The 17,940-nt window shown below is 53.2% G+C and overlaps 1 protein-coding gene across 6 annotated transcripts; it reads right to left on the bottom strand.

Moving 5' to 3' along the window:
* Positions 1-1,518: 1,518 nt before the first annotated feature.
* On the bottom strand, positions 1,519-15,448 carry Pdlim7 (PDZ and LIM domain 7). 6 transcript variants are annotated; one of them, XM_023716475.1, is made up of 14 exons: positions 15,373-15,448; positions 14,324-14,430; positions 10,519-10,670; positions 10,407-10,437; positions 9,827-9,945; positions 9,405-9,425; positions 9,040-9,176; positions 8,906-8,942; positions 7,897-7,958; positions 7,518-7,749; positions 6,595-6,775; positions 2,196-2,316; positions 1,993-2,105; positions 1,519-1,854 (listed from the first exon to the last, which is right to left on the bottom strand). In XM_023716475.1, the coding sequence occupies exons 2-14, from the start codon at positions 14,417-14,419 to the stop codon at positions 1,768-1,770; spliced, it is 1,389 nt and encodes a 462-aa protein (XP_023572243.1). In that variant the 5' UTR covers positions 14,420-14,430; positions 15,373-15,448; the 3' UTR covers positions 1,519-1,767. The 6 variants fall into 6 exon arrangements, with proteins under 6 accessions (XP_023572243.1, XP_023572244.1, XP_004632322.1 ...); XM_023716476.1 differs by lacking the exon at positions 15,373-15,448 and adding an exon at positions 14,559-14,748; XM_004632265.3 differs by lacking the exon at positions 9,405-9,425.
* Positions 15,449-17,940: the final 2,492 nt, after the last annotated feature.

Genomic DNA, 17,940 nt, shown 5'->3' with positions numbered 1-17,940 from the left:
AGTGAAAGACAGTGTTTAACATGTTTAGGGTGTCTGGGTTGAAAGAAAGCCACATGGTACCTGCTTTACTCCTTAAGTCACCTACCTGGACCCTGTTCCTCAGCTCTCCCCAGGAATCAATTATAAGCGTTTATGTTGAGAACCCTGAATTGAATCTGAGGTGAATCTAGAATTTTCAGCTGCTTCCTGACTTTGTCTCCTAACTGTCCCATAGGCACCTGAGTCATCCATTGAGCAAACACATTTTTAGGTACCCACTGTATCCCAGGCACTGTTCTAAACTCTGGCAGGATAGCATGGAAATAAAACACAAATCCCTGTATTTGTTTTTCAAGGATCCAAGACAGAATACAACCAATACCCTCAAGGATTTGTGTGTGCGTGTGCTCACACTGAGGACTGAACCCACACCTCTCGCATGCTAGGGAAAGGGTTTTATTACTGACCACACCTCTAGCCCCAGTCCAGTGATGTGCTGAAAAGGCCAACAAATGAGTCTAAGGTCCTCATTCCAGGGACACTCAAAGGACAGGGGGCCATAATGCAGCATTGTCCGGGCTTCCTAGTTTGGAGTCTTCTCTGAAGCCTCTTTCCAGGCCAGGATTGAGAAAGGAGAGATGACAGTTCCTTTAGGGTGGTGGAGGGCATTATGGGAAGCCCCTGTAAATGACGGGGCCATCTCAAAGCATCTAGTCGTCCAGGTACCAGACATCAGGCACTTCTCAGATGGATGCTAGCTGGCAAATGGGGCTCAGTGGTCCCAGTCTCACGATAGTGCCTTCAGCTTTATGCCTGGTTTCTAGTCTGGCTTACTGCTCAGAGGCTGTGGGACTGTGGTCAGGTTTCTCAGCCTTTCTGAGCTACATCTAGAACATGACTAACTGCAGATACCTGCGATAATCATAAGACCAGGTAAGTAATGTCTGGCACATATTAGATGCCTAATGAAGTTGTCCTTCTCCCTATCCCTTGTCCTCTGGGCCCTCACTCTGAGCTCCTGGGACCTACCACTGGCTCCCATCTCTGCTAGCCCCTGGACCCTGTTTCCACCTTTCTTCCCAATTTTCTCATGTACTTTGTTCACTGCCCTCTGGGCCTCTTTCTACAACACAACTCTTTTTACTACTTTAAACCTGCCCCTCTCTGAGGAATAGTCCCAGATCCTATCCTGGTTTCCCAGACCCTCTCCAGCTCTACCTTCTATTCCATTCTCAGGCACCCAGCTGATGGACTGTAGATAGCACCCCTGGGCCTCACATTGGCTGTCTTTGCCTCATCTCTCTGGATCTACTCCCAGCTCTTCTACTCCAGCCTCCAGAGCCAGACCAGACCAGTGGCTCTCCTCACATCAGGCGCTAGATCCACCTTGAGGCCCTCCTTGTGTTCCCTCCTCGTGACTGTGTGCCTTCCATGTCTGCATGAGGAGGACCATGAAGAATGGCCAGCCTCAACAAAACCATCTTTACCCCCACCTGCTTCAGGTCCCACCCTGTCATATGCATGACGGGAAGCACAGTCCACAACTGGATACAGGTTTATTGTGGCACTAAAGGTGAATAGGGGCCAGTATGGCCAGCACCAGAGTGAGACAGTGGGGGGTAGGGGAGAGGGAGTGAAGAGGTGGGACAGTGTCCAGGGAACCCCAGGCTTCAGCCAGGAGTTGGGGTTGGGTCAACCACTGCTAGCCCCAGCAGAAATGTTGGGGTGACTCCAGACCCTTCACCCTTCAGGCTGGGTGGGGACAGAGCAATAGTGGGCAGGAGGGGCTCACACATGAGAGAAGGCATGGCTCTTGCAAAGGGGCTTGTCCTTCTTGGAATAGAAAGTCTTCCCTTCCAGATTGATCTGACATATCTGGGGACAGGAAAGGTCCAGTCACATGAGGTTGTTGACAGCAGGAGAGATACCTACCCAAACTCTTATGCATCCCACAGGCAGGAGAGAACAGAAGGCTGTGGGACAGTGCTCAGGTGTGAGGGGCGGGGTTCTCACCGCACAAACGAAGCACGTGTCATGCCAGCTGAAGCCTAGTGCTTCCAGGAAGCGGTCCCCAGCATCGATCTTGAAGTCACAACCACGGCATTTTGTGCCAAACATCTTATAATCTGGGGGCAGAGGTAGAGAAGGGAGCCTGGATTAATCCTGCCTTTCTCCTAGCCCTTTCTTCCTCTCCCTGGGCCTTCTCAGGCCTGTACCTCGCTCGCAGTATGGCACTCCTTCCTCCATATAGAAGGCCCCTTCACGAATGGGCATCTTGCAGACCGTGCAGGTAAAGCAGTGCACATGCCAGGTCATCTTCAGGGCGTGCATGATCTCCTGAGAGAAGGCAGCAGTCACTTGTCAGGCTCAACCCCCTCCACCAGGACACAGGAAGCTGGCCTTGGGCCCTCCTTCTCCTCCTGGTAAACATTACGTGTATGCACCCACAACTGTGGCCAACTGGGTCTCCATATAGATGTTAGCCCCTCAGACTTGCCATGCCCCACACTCAGCTCCCAATCTCTACACTGCAAACTTGCTCCTCCCAGAGTAGATGGTGACTCTAGCCTTCTGCCTGCTCAGGCCCGATTTCCCTCTTTTACCTACATCCCATATCAAGTCTACTAGTGAATCCTCTAGGATCTACTGTCAAGACACATCCCTCTCCCATCGGTATCGCTGACATGAGCTACAGCTATCTCTAGCCAGAGTGACTGCACAAAAACTGACATAAGTGTTCCCACCTCTGCCCTGCCAAGAGCTCTCATCCTGGCATCAGTGACACTCTTCAACCCACAGCAGTCCATAGCCCTTGCTCAGAACCCTGCAGGTCTGGCCTATCCCCCACCGCACCCCATAGTTCTCCTCTCACGTTCTTATGTTGAGGCCTCTAGCCTATCTCTGAAATGCCAGAAACAGTGCTGGTGCTTTGGTGCTTTACACTAGCTGTCCCCTCTGTCTGGTAACTCTTGCACAAATCTCATGGCTCCTCTGGTCCCTCACCTTTAAGTTTCTGCTGCACAAACATCCCTGTCCCACATGGGCCACTTACACACCAGTACATTTTCTAGCCTGCCATCCCTTGCCATGCGCCTGGCACCTTTCACTCTGCTCCTAACATCTTGCTAACATGTATCACATAACTTAATTGTGCTTCCTGCTTACGGTTTCTCCTCCACTTCAGCTACGTCTTGGGGCCAGGAGGGCATAAAACACTGGGGCCAGGAGGGCATAAAACACTGCGTGCTGTATTCACCGGGTTGCCCCTGGCCCATACTTTCTCCTCATCCAGCAGTGGGAGCTGACTTACCCTGGCTCCCCCAGAGGTGGGAGGAAGCAGAGGTTTATGAGATGGGCTCTTGCTAGGGCTGGGCTCTTATAGGACAGCATGGGGTGACTTGGCTAATTTTACCTTGTTTGTAGACATAGTTGTTTCCTTGTGAACTGGCCCTTAAGGGCTGCTTAAGAATGGTCCCTCATTTGAGGCCAGGGGTCACAGATTCAATTAGTACAAGGGCCAGGTTGGGACTGTTGTGGAGGAAATCTTCTGTTTAACTTCTACGGGAAGCATTGGCTATTCATTCAGGGATGCCTACGTGTCTCTGGTTGAAACCTAGGTGTGGAAGCGGAATCTTTGCTTTATATATTTTTCTCTCCTCTTTTGGCAGTGCTGAGGATCAAACCTAGTATCTCAAGAATGCTACACAGGGGCCGGGGAGTTAGCTCAGTAGAATAAGTGCTTGGGCCTGAGTGCAATCCCTGGTTCTGAAAAAAAAAAAAAAAGAATGCTATGCAAGTGCTTTAACACTGTGCTACATTCCTAACCCTATTTTTTAAAATGATGGCCACTGATTTAGAAACACCAAGTATGGCCAAGCAAGATTACAAATGTAGTTGACGCTCACATGGCTTGTTGGTGCCTTCTACATCTATATCACATCTCGTGTGCACCTCAAAATTGTGCTGGCCAGGAATTACAGACGCCCAGGGAAAGAGACCTGTTCCAGGCCACACAGCCAACAGAAGTTGGAAATGGGTTTTGTTTTCCTACCTGGCTGGCTCCAGTATTGGCTCTTTCCACACTACCTGCTGACTTGGGCTTCTGTCTGGTGGGAGACAGAGCTTCTGCAGGGATGGGGTGCCCAGGGCTGGAGCTCAGAACTGGGAGCAGGTTTCTGCCAGTATTTACTACAGCCTGTGGGCCAGTTATCAATCTGTTCCTGCCTGCCTGGGTATCCTAAATCTGCTGCTGCTGGCATTTCTAGTGCCCTGGCCCAGGCCCCAGCAGCCTCAAATTCCCTGGCTTTCGCTCTACCTTCTTCCACCCTGCCCCCAAGGAAACTTTCTGAGGTGCACCTGACCACCTCAGTCACCCAGCTCCAAATTTGAACTGGGCCTCTGCCCGCTTCTCCTAACACTTTCTGCAACATAAGCTATTCCCTCTGCTTATATCTTCTCTGAGCAAATTCCTACTCATGTTCAAGTTCCACTTGGAGGCCACTTCCACCCACTTGTTCAAGTGTTTACTGACTAGTTCTTATGTGGGACACATAAGTGCTTGATGCAAATTGCCCTGTTCTCAGCCTATGAGTTTTCACCTGGGGAAGGAAGACGAGCAAAGGACTGAGATGCAGGAGACAACTGGGGGTGCAGGGGGAGGGAGGGGCTTGCCTGGTGGGTATCAGGGAAGGTGTTCCTGAAGACGTGATAGTTCAGTCCCAGGTAAAAGGTAAAAAGGACGCAAAGGATGTGCAAAGGCCCTGTGGTAAAGGGAATAGACTTCACTGGTAAAATAGAAAGGGTTACATGGCTGTAGTATGAATGAGAAGGGCTGGTATGCCTACATTTGAAAGTACAGGGTCCTGAGATGACCCCCAGATTGGGCAAGGCCTCTGCTACTGTTCTTCCATGTCTCCCAAAGCTTCCTGCCAAGCCTGCTAAAACAATATGACTCCGCTGTGCTCCAACCCCAAGATGCAAGGGCACGCAGGCTCCCCAGTGGGCATGAGTAGTGCACATGGCCAGCAGCAGGGAACATTTCCAAGCAACTACTGGATAGTGAGAGCCCCTAATGGAACACCTGTCAGATTGCTGAGGCCAGACTCCTGCCCTCCTGGGAGGTGAGATAAGGGCTCTTTGGGGTCTGTCCAGAGCTGGGCCGCCTGGGGAAGTATCAGCTTGACCTTAGGGGGAAGCACACTTTCCCACCCTCACTGTTCTTCAGGGCCCAGGAGTTGGCAGGGCCTCCTGAGCCTCTGAGCCTCCTCTCCATGGTGTAAGTACAAACCCTGCCCTGTTCACAAGATTCATCCCCACTGATAAGAATAGCATGATAACATGCCTGGCATGGTGGTGCAGTTGGGAAACTGAGGCAGGAGGACTGACTAGCCTGGGTTATAAAGGGAGCTTAAGGCCAGTCTGAACTGCATAGGGAGACCCTGTCTCAAAGACAAAAAACCAAACCAAACCAAACAAACACAAAAACATACCCCCAAATCTTGTTGAAACAATGCTACTAGTGCTGATGTAGCTCAGCAGAGTGTATGCTTAGTATGTGCAAGGCCCTGGGTTTGATCTCCAGTACTCTTTCCCCAAAACAGAACGCTGTTTGCCTTCCTCTCCTACCTGGAATAAGACAGGCTGGGCCTTGGACTTTAACAGCCATCTGGCAACCATGACACAATAAGGTTAGAAACGAAGGTCTACAATGCTAATGATTCTAAGGCAACAAGTGAGAAAAGGCCTAGAGCCAAAGGCACTCTTATTTTTTTTTAGCTGCTGTTCCAATCTTAGAATTCCTAGGATTGAAATAAATAACCTTCTCTATTTAAATCTCTTGCCAAGTGCAGTCCTAGTTGGTACAGCAGCCATCTCTTGGCCTGCACAGCATTCTCTTTTTTCTTTTTGTGGTACAGGGGATGGAATCCAGGGGTGCTCTACCGCTAATCTATCCATACCCCATCCCTCAAGGCAGGCACCACAGGCATTTGCCATTGTGTCCAGCATAGCACTTCCCTTCTTAGAATTCATTGTGGTTTTAAAGGACTACTCATCCCTTGCTCTCATTTGTGGCTGAGGTAGGGCCATTTTACCCCAGGTCCAGGGGTGAATGTAACTCAAGGATGCCAATCAATCAGTCACTGATTTCAGATCATATGGGCCTGTGACAACCCAAGGTAGGCCAGGCACAATGGTAGCACTGGGAATTCTGACACACCAGCTGGGACAGAGGTGCTCTCTAGTTTGATGAGGTGATTGAACTGTGGAGGTACTAAGGTACTATCTTCATCACCTTCCAGGGAAAAGCATCCTGGGAAATGAAGCCAACACGAGTGAAAACAGGCAAGGGAGAGTCCTGATAACCACAGTATCTATTCAGCAGGGCCTGAAGTCAGTGTCTTGGGCTATCCAGTTATTATAATCAATATATTTCTGATTTGTTTTTTCCAGTGCTGGGATGAAACCCAGGGCCTTGTGCATGCTAAGCAAGTGCTCTACCTCTGAGCTGTACCCCAGCCTATTAGATTATATACAATCTGAAAAGCTCAAGCAGAGAGAACCCCAGATTTAGAGTTTGCCTTCCTGACTGGTCATCCACCAGCCAGCCCCACTCACGCCTGTGATTGTCTTCTTGCACTTGGCACAGCTGGGTGCGCAGTGCACATCATGGCAGTGGGGGCAAAAGATAGCCCCCTTCTCCTCGAAGAAGCCGCCCTCTTCCAGAATCTTTCCACACTGGCTACACACAAACTCCTCTGGGTGGTATGCATGGCCCAGGGCCACCAGGTATCGGCCCCTGGGGGAGACAACAGAGGGAACATATGCAGATGAGGCAGGAGTTCCAAGATGGGCTTAGGAAGTCACGTGCCAGGGTAACACAGAAGAGTGATGAAGCTTAAAGGGGGGGGGGGCAGTTTATCACACTGCACTGTTTCGCTGACAGGAGAGTTTAGTCAGGCGAACTGAATGGGACCTGATGCCTTGAACTTAATGAGACATCCGGGAGGGACTGTGCCCTGGGAAAAAGGAGGCCAGCATGCTGCTGAACACGAGAGCAGATCCTGTCCTGTCCATCTGGCCTGGGGCAGAACCTGCAGCTCTGACATGCAGAAAGGATGGGAAGGGACAAGCTCTTCTTTGTCCAGAGAGCAGTGAGTCTAGCAATATAGCTTCAGGGTGATGCCAAAATGGAAGCTTCCTCCATTTCACTCCATTTCAGCAGAGAAAACTTTGCTAGAGCTCTGTGTGGGTAGAATAGAGGAGAGAGGTGCATAAAGTGGGATTAAGAATGTGAAGATCCAGGTCCCAGGGAGATAGCTCAGTAGAATAAGCGCTTGCTTGGCAAGCACATGGTCCTGAGTTCAATCCCTGATACTGAAGAAGAAAAAAAAAAAAAAAAGAATCTGAAGATCCAGGCCAGGTCCCCACCCACCTCCCACTGGGAACTGAACCCTCACTCTCTCCCAGCAGTAGCAGCTTAGGCAAGATGGGTGGGTAGGGCAGAAAAGGCCAGAGTAGGGAGGGGAGAGGCCACCCACCGGATGACTTTGTGGCACTGGTGGCACACAGGAGTCTTGCCATTGTTGGCTCCTCCGGTGCCCCCTCCAGCAGCGGCCTGCACGATGGAGGTGCGGTTCTGCAGAGGCGTGGGTGTGGCAGGCTGGCTGTGCCGGGTCAGCACTGTGCTTGTTTTGTCCGGGGCATAGCGCTCAGCAAATGCAGGGTCCACAGCCCAAGGTGGGCGGCTGGTGGGGCTAGGGGTGGCGGGGCCTGCTAGGGCCAAAGAACATGGTTTCAGTAGGGGTACCCAGGAACCCCAAAGGGTGGAGGGCAAAACCTGGGGCTGTGTAAAGGGACCCACAACCCCCATGTCCCTCGTGTCTCCTACCCCTCCCCAGGTCAAGTCCATTTTCTCACCAGGCCAGGGCTCCTGGGGTGTTGCTGAGGCTGGGGCTGGGGCTTTTGTCCTGGGCACCTGGCTGTAAGATCTGCCATTTAAGGTGCTGCATGGCTGAGGCTCCTGGCATGCCCCCCTGCCCCCAACCTCAGTCCTGCCAGCCCCACGGGAGATGTCTGGGTGCATGATAACTGCTGGGCTGCACTCTGGGTCCCTCTGGGGTAGGCATAGGAAGGGCTGCTTCTCACAGCTAGGTTCCAGTTATCTGATCTGCTATATAGGACTGGGAGGTGGAGCAGAGCTCCCACTCCTGGCATGACTCTTGGGGTTCCTCACATCCCAAAGAGCCACTGAGGCAAGATGGAGCCCTCCCACTAAGGCGGAGACAGGGAGGCCCACACTGATTCTGAACCATCAAACACCTCCCATGCCCAAAATGCAAACCAGGTCCACAAAGATAGAAGACAGAGGCAGAGAAAGCAGGTTGAGAAGAATGTTTATTTCCATGCTTGAAGCAGCACAGCCCTGGCACACAGCAGTATCATAGGGCAAGAAGAGAAGGTAGTGACAGATGAAGGCAGGCCCTGTGCCAGCTGGGCTGTGGGGGTCAGTCCAGCAGGAGGCTCAGGCCAGGTGCAGAAAAGGGGTAGGTGAGGTAGGCAGAAGCTGGAGTGCCTTGGGCAGGAGGAACAGAGAGAGAGGCAGAGAGGGCAGCCTGCCGCATAGGTGGGCTATGACTGCACGTTGAGCACGTGGGCAGAGCGCTGGTGGTGCCAGTCCCGGAGGCGGGTGTAGCGTGGGCTCTGTAGCTCCAGGACATACTTTTCCCTGAGGGGCAGAGAGAGAAGGAAAAGGAAGTAAAAGGAAGGAGAGATACAAGAGAGGAAGGGAGGGAGGATGGGAGGGAGGATTGAAGGAAGGAAGAAAGGAAGCAAAGAAAGAATAAAGCATCTGGCTGGGGAGGGCCAGGAGCAGACAAAGGGGCAGTGGCTGGGATGGAGGAGGCAGGGGTGAGTAGGAGCCTTTTACCTTGATTTCTTCAGATGTTCCTCATCCGGGTCTTGCACTGGGAGGGCAGAGATAGGCATTGACCAAGAGAAAGGAGGGTCAACCTGGTCTTTGAGTCCCCAGAGGGTCAGGCCTAGGCCAGGGCTGGAACTTACTGAACTCGGTGCCTGTGAGGTGGGCAAGGATCCGGAAGGAGCGAGACTGGCCAGTCCCAGGCCGTGGCCGCCAGTCCTCTGTATTCTCCATCAGCCGCTGCTTGCTGGCATTCGGGACCAGCAGTCGGAGCGGCTGTCTGTGGGGAGGTAGGGAGCTCAGAACCTCACACTGCTGTGGGCAGTGGGGGCAGCCCCTCCCAGGGTTTGTACCCATGGGTTATGATGGCAGGTGAGAGGGGTGAGACCAAGGGCCCTGCTTGGGGTGGGGGTTGGAAGGTAAGTGAGAGAGGGCAACCAGGGTGAAGAGGGGCCACCACCCAGAGTGCTGAAAGGAAGGAGAAAAGGAACAGGCAGAGGGGGCTCACTGACTTGTCAGGGGTCTGCACCTGTGAAGGAAACAGACAGATGGACAGATAAAGGGACAGACACGCGCAGAGGAAGAAAGATGGGGAAGGGTTGCACAAGAGTAGGGGTATACAAGGCAGCAGAGTATCTGGGGCTCCGCTGGCTCAAAGTCACACCTCAATCCCAGACCGCCGGAGGGGTGGGGCGGGGGGGGGGGAGTTGGCTCCTTCAGAGCCCCCCCCCAGGACAGGACAGTGCCTTCTCAGGAACAAAATCCATGGGAGGGGCCCTGTGCCTGCAGCCCCCGCCCCGCCCGCCAGGGGTCGCTGCCGCACGGTTCCTGCCCGGCTGGGGCTTAGCACAGAGGGAGGGAGCAGCAGTGCGCAGCGGGCTCAGGGCCAAAAAAGGACTGGACAGCGTGGGCAGGCAGGGGCTGACGTACCCATTCTGATGCGGGGCGCTGTCAGCGGGCAAGGGTGCCCCAAAGGGCCGGGCCGTCTTGTTGAGGGAGGCGCTGGGTGCAAAGGTGTACCGCGGGGGGTCCGCGGCGGGGGCCTGGGCCTGGGCCTGGGCGGAGACAGAGCCGGGAAGGGGCAGGGCGGGAGGGGGTGGGGACCTGGGTAGGAGTGGGGCGCCCCCCAAACGACAGCAGCAGCTCCAGCTCCGCCCCCACACATCTGGCCGAAGGCAATGGGGAAGGGGGCGACTCAGGTTTCAAGGGGCCCGGACAGCGATGATCTCAGCCTCCAGGGCCAAGGGAGGAGAGTGTGGGCGGGCAGACAGGCGCACGCAGCACAGGCCGGTAGGAAGGAGGCAGGCGGACAGACAGGCAGACAAGCGTGTGCCCAGACCGTGCGGCAGCCCCCAGGTCCACTACCAGTTCTCCAGACCCTGCCATTCTGGCATCTAGCCTCAGTTTGCGACCAGGATGTAAGTACCAAGGCCGTACCAGGGAGCGCAGGTCAATTCAGAAGTTCAAGCCCGTCCCACCCACAGCCCAGTGTTGGGGGGCCTCAGCCTACCTTCTGTGGTTTGCTCTGAACTGGCTGGGGCCTGGAGAAGGGAAAGCCGCAATGGTAGGTCAGGCCAGATGACCCCCACCCCACTCCATCCCCGCCTGGCCAGGACCCTCACCTGCTGAGACCCAGGCTAAGGCGCTCCCCGCATGCACGGATCTTGTTCTGAGCTTCAATGTGCGTGAGGCTGCCTGTGTTCTCGCCTTCGATGCTCAGCACCCAGTCACCCACTGCCACGCCAGCCTGCGCAGCTTTACCTCCAGGTGTGAGCTGCAGTGAAAGAAAGAACAATTCTGCCACTCAAACTGAAGCTAATGTTAGTCAACGCTGCCTACCCTATTCTGCCCCATTTCTAGGATCCAGTCATTTTTCTGGGTAGCTGTTGGATAGGAAAGTGAACCCGGAGGAGTGGTGCTTGCTGAAGCCACACAACTCCCATCACACCATGCCCCTCCCTCATAGCCCAGATACTGCTAAGACCTTAACAGCCACCCTCAGGCTAAAACCCAAACTTCTGGCCAATGACCACAGCCTTTCAGGCCCTGCTGGCCTCCTGCCCAGACTAGTCCATCTACCAGATATGCCCTCTAGCTTGTATGTGGCAGCTTCTTTTTTGGCACGTTAGGTGCACTCATTGACCTCTTTCCCTGCCAGCACCCAGTCCTGTCCTCTGCAGGAATCTGTCAGGGCCCCACTAAGAAACAGGAATAAGGGCGTGCTATTGCCAAGTTCCCTGTGAGTGGTACCTGAACAGGGCCCAGGTAGGTGTCAGCTGGAGCTCCATAGGCTGTAAATGAGTGTTGCTCTAATGTTCCCCGATCCTTTGGGCTCTGAGTTGGGAATCCCTAGTTTGTGGGGCAAATGCAGGGCCAGCACAGCTGGGTGGAGTGGTGGCTACCTGCCCAGCTGCATTAGCAGATGATTTCTGAGCAACAGTGAGCCTCAGTCAAGGAGAATGGAGGCCAGATGCTAAGAGAGGCCACTTGGCTAGGCCTCAAATACTTTGCAAAGGAAGCAAGCTTCTGCCCTGAGTGTAAAGGAGCCACCAGTGGTTTCCAGGCCTGGGATGAGTTATTTCCAGGATCTTGCTAAAGCTGACCCTGACAAAGCCTATTGGGTCTACGTAGCTCAACCTGGGAAATAGGCATGGCATTGAGCAGCCCTAGTTCATTTATTTTTCTTTTTTTGTGGTACTGGGGATTGAACTCAGAGCCTTGTGCATGCTAGGCAAGCACTCTACCACTGAGCTACATTCCCAGCCCAAGCCTACTTTATATCTCACAGGTGGTGGTGGAAATGGGAGGGTACAGGCTGCCCGAGGCCCTGAGAGGTTCCTCAGGTCAGTTGGTGCATAGTTTGCTGAGGCAGAAAGAGGGGCACCAAGGGGTTCTAGAGAGAGGCTGGAAGGCAGAGGGACCCACACTGAGGCAAAATGGAGAGCTGGGTTTGACAGCTCTACTTCATACTTTTAAGGGATGTTAAGGGATATTCAAAAAGAGTTGCAGGCCCCTTCTTCACCTGCTAAATGGTAAAGACAGTAGTAAGTATAGTATTTTACATTTACTGAGCACATACTGCCACTGAATCCTGCTTATAACCAGCTCTGTGGAGGAGTCTGGACTTATACCCATTTCAGAGGTAGGAAAACAGACTTAGCACTTTACTTCAAGTCATACAAGAGGCAGTGCTTAGATTGGATCCTGATCCTAAAGCTGAATGGTGGTGCCAATATACCTAGAAAGACTCCTTGAGCCCCTGGCTGGGTTTGGAGCCTGGATCCCTGTCATTCCTTCACTTCAATGCACACTTCAACTCACCCCTTATAATGGGCACAGGAAAGTGACATCGTTGAAAGGAAGTGACTTATTGAAGCTCGTGGTGAGTCAGTAAAAGGGAAACCTGGATCAGCCACTCCCTGCTTCTTGGAAGGTGTGAGCTGAGCCCAAGGTGAGGGTCTTCGGGTAGGGAGGAGTAGCGGGCTCCTAGGAAAAGGAGTGTGTGTACTGGGGTGAGAGATTACTTTATTCCCTGGAGTAAGGAAGGCAGGAAGCACATGAAGAGTAGGGCAGTGACCAAAGAGATAGAAAAGCACAGGCTTGCTCTTAGGAAGGTGGCTACAGGGACAAGCTGGGAGGATCTGGGGCTGGGGCAGGAGTAGACACAGGGATTAAGAAGGGGACAAGCCAGGGGGCTGGACACTGTTCAGATAGGGGTGAGTCAGCCTGAGGGATTCACTGAGCTGCCCAACCCCCAAGCCCCAGACATTACCTCATCTCCCCGGCTGGGCCTACAGCCAACCTTAGCCCCTCCCTTCTCCCTCCACTCTGGGGTCAGGGGAGGGATAGGGGGCTAGCCCAGCTCAGGAAAGACCACCTACCCACCCACAGATCCACCCATCCTGGCCTAGATCCAACTCCAGGGCTGGGCTCAACTGGTGGCCCCACCCATAGGATGGGGCCAAAGACAAGGAGCATAGGTCCAGAGTGCCCCCAACAGGCCACATCTGAAAGCTTGTTCTCATCAATGTTTTAAGAAACAAAGGCTAAAGCCAGTCCTATAATCCTAGAACTCTGAGGCTGAGGAAGGATTGCTTCAACTTTGAGGCCAGCCTAGGCTACATAGTGAGTTCAAGGCCAGTCCAAACTGTATAGTGAAACACTGTCTCCAAAAAGGCAAAAAGGGGGAAAAAAAAAAAATACAGGGTAGGCCTGAAGATTGTATAGAGGATATGGATGAGTACAGGAAGCACAGCTCTCAGTTATCTTGCTCCAGGGCAGGTGCCAGGAGGAAACTGCGGAAGGATCCCTGAGACCACAGCCTGACTGCTTGTCCTATCCATCAAGCCCAATTTCCAGTCTGCCATGTAGGCCCTCTCAGGTCAAGAGGTGCCTGAAAAACCTGGTCTCCTCCAGGATGGGCTTGCCCTGAGCTTCCTGCAAATAGCAGCCTGCCCACTAGGTGGCTGGTGGGACTTCTGAGGCAGAGGGGTGTGGAGACAGGAAGTCCTGGCCTCCTGACTGATAGGCCAGTCGGGATACCTACCGTAGCTACTCTGATTAGGTAATTTGCTTTGAGTCCCACATCTAGACCCTACACAGCACTGTAGCCTGATGTCAAGTGAAGGATGAATCCAGTGATGGGGTTCAAGGTTCCAGGCCTTGGCCCACTCTTTCAGGCTCTGCATTCTAGTCACTGTTGGGCTAGAGCTGCATTTTTGGGCTTATAAGGCAATACCCCAGCCACAGGGAGGAGTCAGGCCCCAGCTCCACCCCAACCCCAGGACAGACAGCCAGGAATTGGGATTCAGAAGCCCAGAACCCCACCTTCCTAGAGTTCTGCTTAAGGTCAAAGGCCACCACATCCTGAATGAGAACAAGGATGTGGATGTTCCTATGAGAAAGAGAACCCATTCTCTAACCTCCAAAAAGTACCAGCCATGCTACACCTTAATTCAAATCCCTGCTTTGCTATGGACTTTCTGAATCAGCTTCCCTACCTCTCTAAATTGTCTCATTTGGGAAAAAGAAAAAAAAAGATGACTACTGCTATTCCATGGCTGGCAGCAACGCTGAAGATCCTACAAAGTGCCCTGCCTGGTGCCTAGCTCCACACATTACTCCTTCAAACTCAGATACTTCCTGGAGACCTGAGACAGAGAGCCCCCACCTCTACACCAAGACCCTCAGGGTTGGCCACCAGAGCTTGGCGGAATGGTCTCAGGTACAGTATACTGCCAGGAGGTTTGGGGGCTCCTCTGCCAGTGTGCACCTAACTGGGAGTCCCTGTGGCACGTGTCATTACATTTCTGAACCTGGATACCTCCTGGCCTGCTGGCTTGTTCCTGCTCAGGTTCCTCTGATCACCCGGTGAAGTCCTGAGCACCCACAACCCCTGAGGGTGTCTGTATCCCAACCTAGGCTCACCCGGGAGATGGAGAGGGGAACATTGAAGTCCTTGCCCCCTTGCAGCCGGAAGCCCCAAGGTGCTGGCCCCTCCAGCACTACTTTGAAGGAATCCATGGTGCCTGCTCCTAGGAGGAAAAAAAAAAGAGACAGTGAATGGCGGGCACTGCAGTGAGGCCCCAAGGATGGACAGCGAGGCCTTGTCCATCCTTGGACAGGTGCCAACCAGGCACGCATGAGCAGATGCTAAGAATACCTAAGGTGAGCGAGTTATCTAGTCAGTTTTGGCTGGGCTGCTAGTTGGCAGACCTCACTTAGAGAGCCAAAGGCAGCCCCCTCAGGGACTGGAAGGTGAGGGGAGCTCTCATTCCGGCTCTGGGCTCTTCAGCCAGGGGAACCAATCCGGTAGGGCCTCCCCCAAGCCAGGCTGGAGTCTGGAAGGCAGGGTGAGTCAGGGGCCGGCTCTTCTCTCCCCCGCCCCCAGGTCCCGGCAGGCAGGCAGGCCGCGGCTGGAGCCTGCTCGGACTATATAAGGCGTGTAAACTGACACTGCAGAGAGCTTGCAGAGGGAACACACGGGGGCTCAGGAGGCGAGGGGGAGGGGTGGGGAAAGAGGCTGCTGGAGCGGGTCCTAGCCCTTACGGGTGGTAAAGGCTGCTGGGAACCGGGGCGGGACCCCTGGGCGCCGAAGTGCCGGGTGGGGGAAGCGGAGTGGGGCGCCGCCTCTGCGGAAATCGGCAAGGGCCGCGACCCCAAGGCGTGGCCAGGAAGGAGATCTATCCTATCATCCAGTGGGGGTAGTGCCACTCTTGTAGGACTGCTCTCGCCCCGACGTGACTCAGTTTACCGCTAGTCCCCATTCCCAGGCCAGGTCCCGGCTGTAAGCAGCGCAGGCGCCAATCGGCCTCGCTACGTTCGACTTTGCTGCAGGAAGGCGGGGGCGGAGGCAGGGGGTAGAGCTCGCGGGAGTAAGCACAGCACTGGGCACGACCCTCAATGCCCTCATCGCCCTCGGCAGGCCCGCGGCCGCCGCCTGTCCAGCCCCAAACGCCCCGCACAGTCGCCTGTACCTGCTTGGCCCCGCCGGGGCACTGCTCCGCGGCGATCTCCAAGCAGCCGCGTTGAGATACGCCGCCCTTGCTCTGGCCCCGCCTCCGCGGACGCGGTGGGCTTTGAGTCCACGGGAAGGGGTGGGGCTTGGGACCACGCCTTCCTCATGACCACGCCCATAAGGTGCCGCTTTGTCGGCGGGAAGCCACACCCAATTCTTCCGTCCCACCCAATCACCGGTACCCATTTCTCTCAGAGCTGGGCGGCACTACACTCCCTCATCTTCAGGGGAGCAGAGGGGTCGAGGAGGGAACGGGTGGGGCCGGGCCTGCGCTGGGAAAGCTGCACCCGCCTGTGGCTCGCGCAGTCCCCTGCGCCTCCCGCTGGCGGAGTGGAAGGAAAGTGGTGCTTTGAAATCCGCTAGGCTCGAACTTATCTCTTAAGTTTTTTCCTCAGAAAAATGGGACAATATGGTGACATCCTTTACTCAGGATGTAAGGGGTCGGAATGGCAGGCGCAGCCATCAGAGAAGAGACTACTGAATTTCTAAATCTGAGCCAAACAGGGATGGGGAAAGTTGAAGGAGACTGGAGTTTCAGGTGAGGTTTGCAGGGGCTGGACGTGTATCTCAGTGGTAAAACACATACTTAGAAGTGTGAGGTCTTGGCTTTAGTCCCTAGCGCGCGCACATACACCTTTGCAGAACTCTGCCAAAGTCAGAGAGGAAACACACACACCCTCCAAAGCAGCAGCAGGAGCAAATAGAACTGTAGGGAGCCCTTAGCCTGCCCTGAGCCTGGCATTGTGGGCAGGCCCCTTCTCCCCCCCCAACCAGGCACAGCGTGCAGCCAGCATCCCTGAATCCCCTGCCCAACGCCAGGATGGACTGTGTCCCTTTATGGCCCACTCCAGGATCTATAAGGAGGACTGCGGTTGGCGTTTCCCTCAGATTCCTCACCATTTTCCCAGCTTCAAGTTGGGTAGCTAAGGTAGATGGAGGAGGTTGCGGGGAGTGTTCATTCCTGTCTGGATGAGTGAGGAGGGGTCCGCCCCTCTAGCTGAATGACCCTGTCCCCTCATGGTCGTTGCTGTTCTCCTCTCCACTGTCCACATTCACCCTGCATCATTTTCCTCATTATCCAAACTCCTGCAATTGACATCTTTGAAGCCAGCCTCTCTAATTGTCTCTCTGGCTTCTTGTTTCTACTTGCTTTTCTCCTCCTCTCTCGTCCACACCAGTCAAGCTCTTGTCCACACCAGTCCTTGGCGCGCTGCCTTCTCAAGGTCTCCATCAAGTTACTGGGGGCCCTTAGCTTTCATACTATCTGTCTAGGAGTCCTGCTTGCCCAAGTTGACTACTTCCTTTTTGGAATCACCATTTATCCCTGACTTCCTGCCTTCTGCTTTACTGGGCTCTCTTCCACTGCCCCAGGCCGTCCCTCATCTGCCTCTTGTCTTGACCATTTTATCTCTGTGCTCACACCTTGAGCCCCATCCTCTCCTGTGACTTCCAAAATCACTTCTATGCTAAGGACTGTTGAGTTATGCAGATGGCCCTGATCTTGCCCCCTACTGGGAATTCCAGTATTTAGTAGTCGGTCTGGATGTCTACTAGATATATGGAACCAATGTCCCAAGTCAGTCTTGTGATTTCTTCAACTCTCTCAACTCAGTCAGTGGCACCACCAACCATTGAACTAGCTCAGCAGAAAATATAAAGTTATCCCTTTTTCATTTCTTTTTTCTTTCCTTCTTCTTCTTCTTCTTCCTCTTCTTCTTCTTCTTCTTCTTCTTCTTCTTCTTCTTCTTCTTCTTCTTTTTTTTTTTTTAGAATCGGGGATTGAACTCAGGCCCTGGCATTTACCAGGGAAGCGCTTATTCCACTGAGCCATCTCCCCAGCTCCAACCATCTCCCCGGCCTCCCTTTTTCATTTCTATTGTCTCCAAGATATTGTAAATTTTATTTTCAATTTGAGAAGGATTTTTTTTTCTTTTTTCTTTCTTTCTTTCTTTCTTTCTTTTTTTTTTTTTTTTCTTTTTTTTTTTTTTTTTTTTTTTTTTTTTTTTGGCTACTTCAGGCTGTCTTAAGGGCGGGTCTGGTGCAGCTTCTGGAGCTTGGACTCGAACCTTGGACTGATGTGCCTGACTGCAATTGCCCAGGTGGAGCTTTAAATAACTGAGCTATCCAGTGAGCCCCCCCAGATTTTATCTTCAAAATGTTTTCACAGGGGCTGGGTAGATAGCTCAGTAGAATAAGCACTTGCCTGCCAAGCACAAGGTCCTGAGTTCAATCCCCAGTTCTGAAAAAAAGAAATGTTTTGACATCTAATTACTGCTGTCAGCATGTGTCTGAACCACTGTTATGTCATGCCTGTACATCTGTAATGGTTTCCTATCAGGTTTTCCGCTATCATCTTCATCTCCTTTTCAATCTTCTTCATGCAGCAGCCAAATTGATGTTTTAAAAACAGAAATTACATCTCAAGATAAACACATAGAAAGAAATCACACCTCAGCTTTTAGAACTGCACTTAAGACTAAAATCCCTAAACCAGGCATGGTGGTGCATGCCTGCAATCACAGCACTT

This window comes from Octodon degus, unplaced genomic scaffold (genome assembly GCF_000260255.1).
Source record: "Octodon degus isolate 3935 unplaced genomic scaffold, OctDeg1.0 scaffold00048, whole genome shotgun sequence".
NCBI lineage: Eukaryota > Metazoa > Chordata > Mammalia > Rodentia > Octodontidae > Octodon > Octodon degus.
The sequence above is the reverse complement of the archived record's forward strand: the minus strand, read 5'-3'. Positions and strand labels throughout refer to the sequence as shown.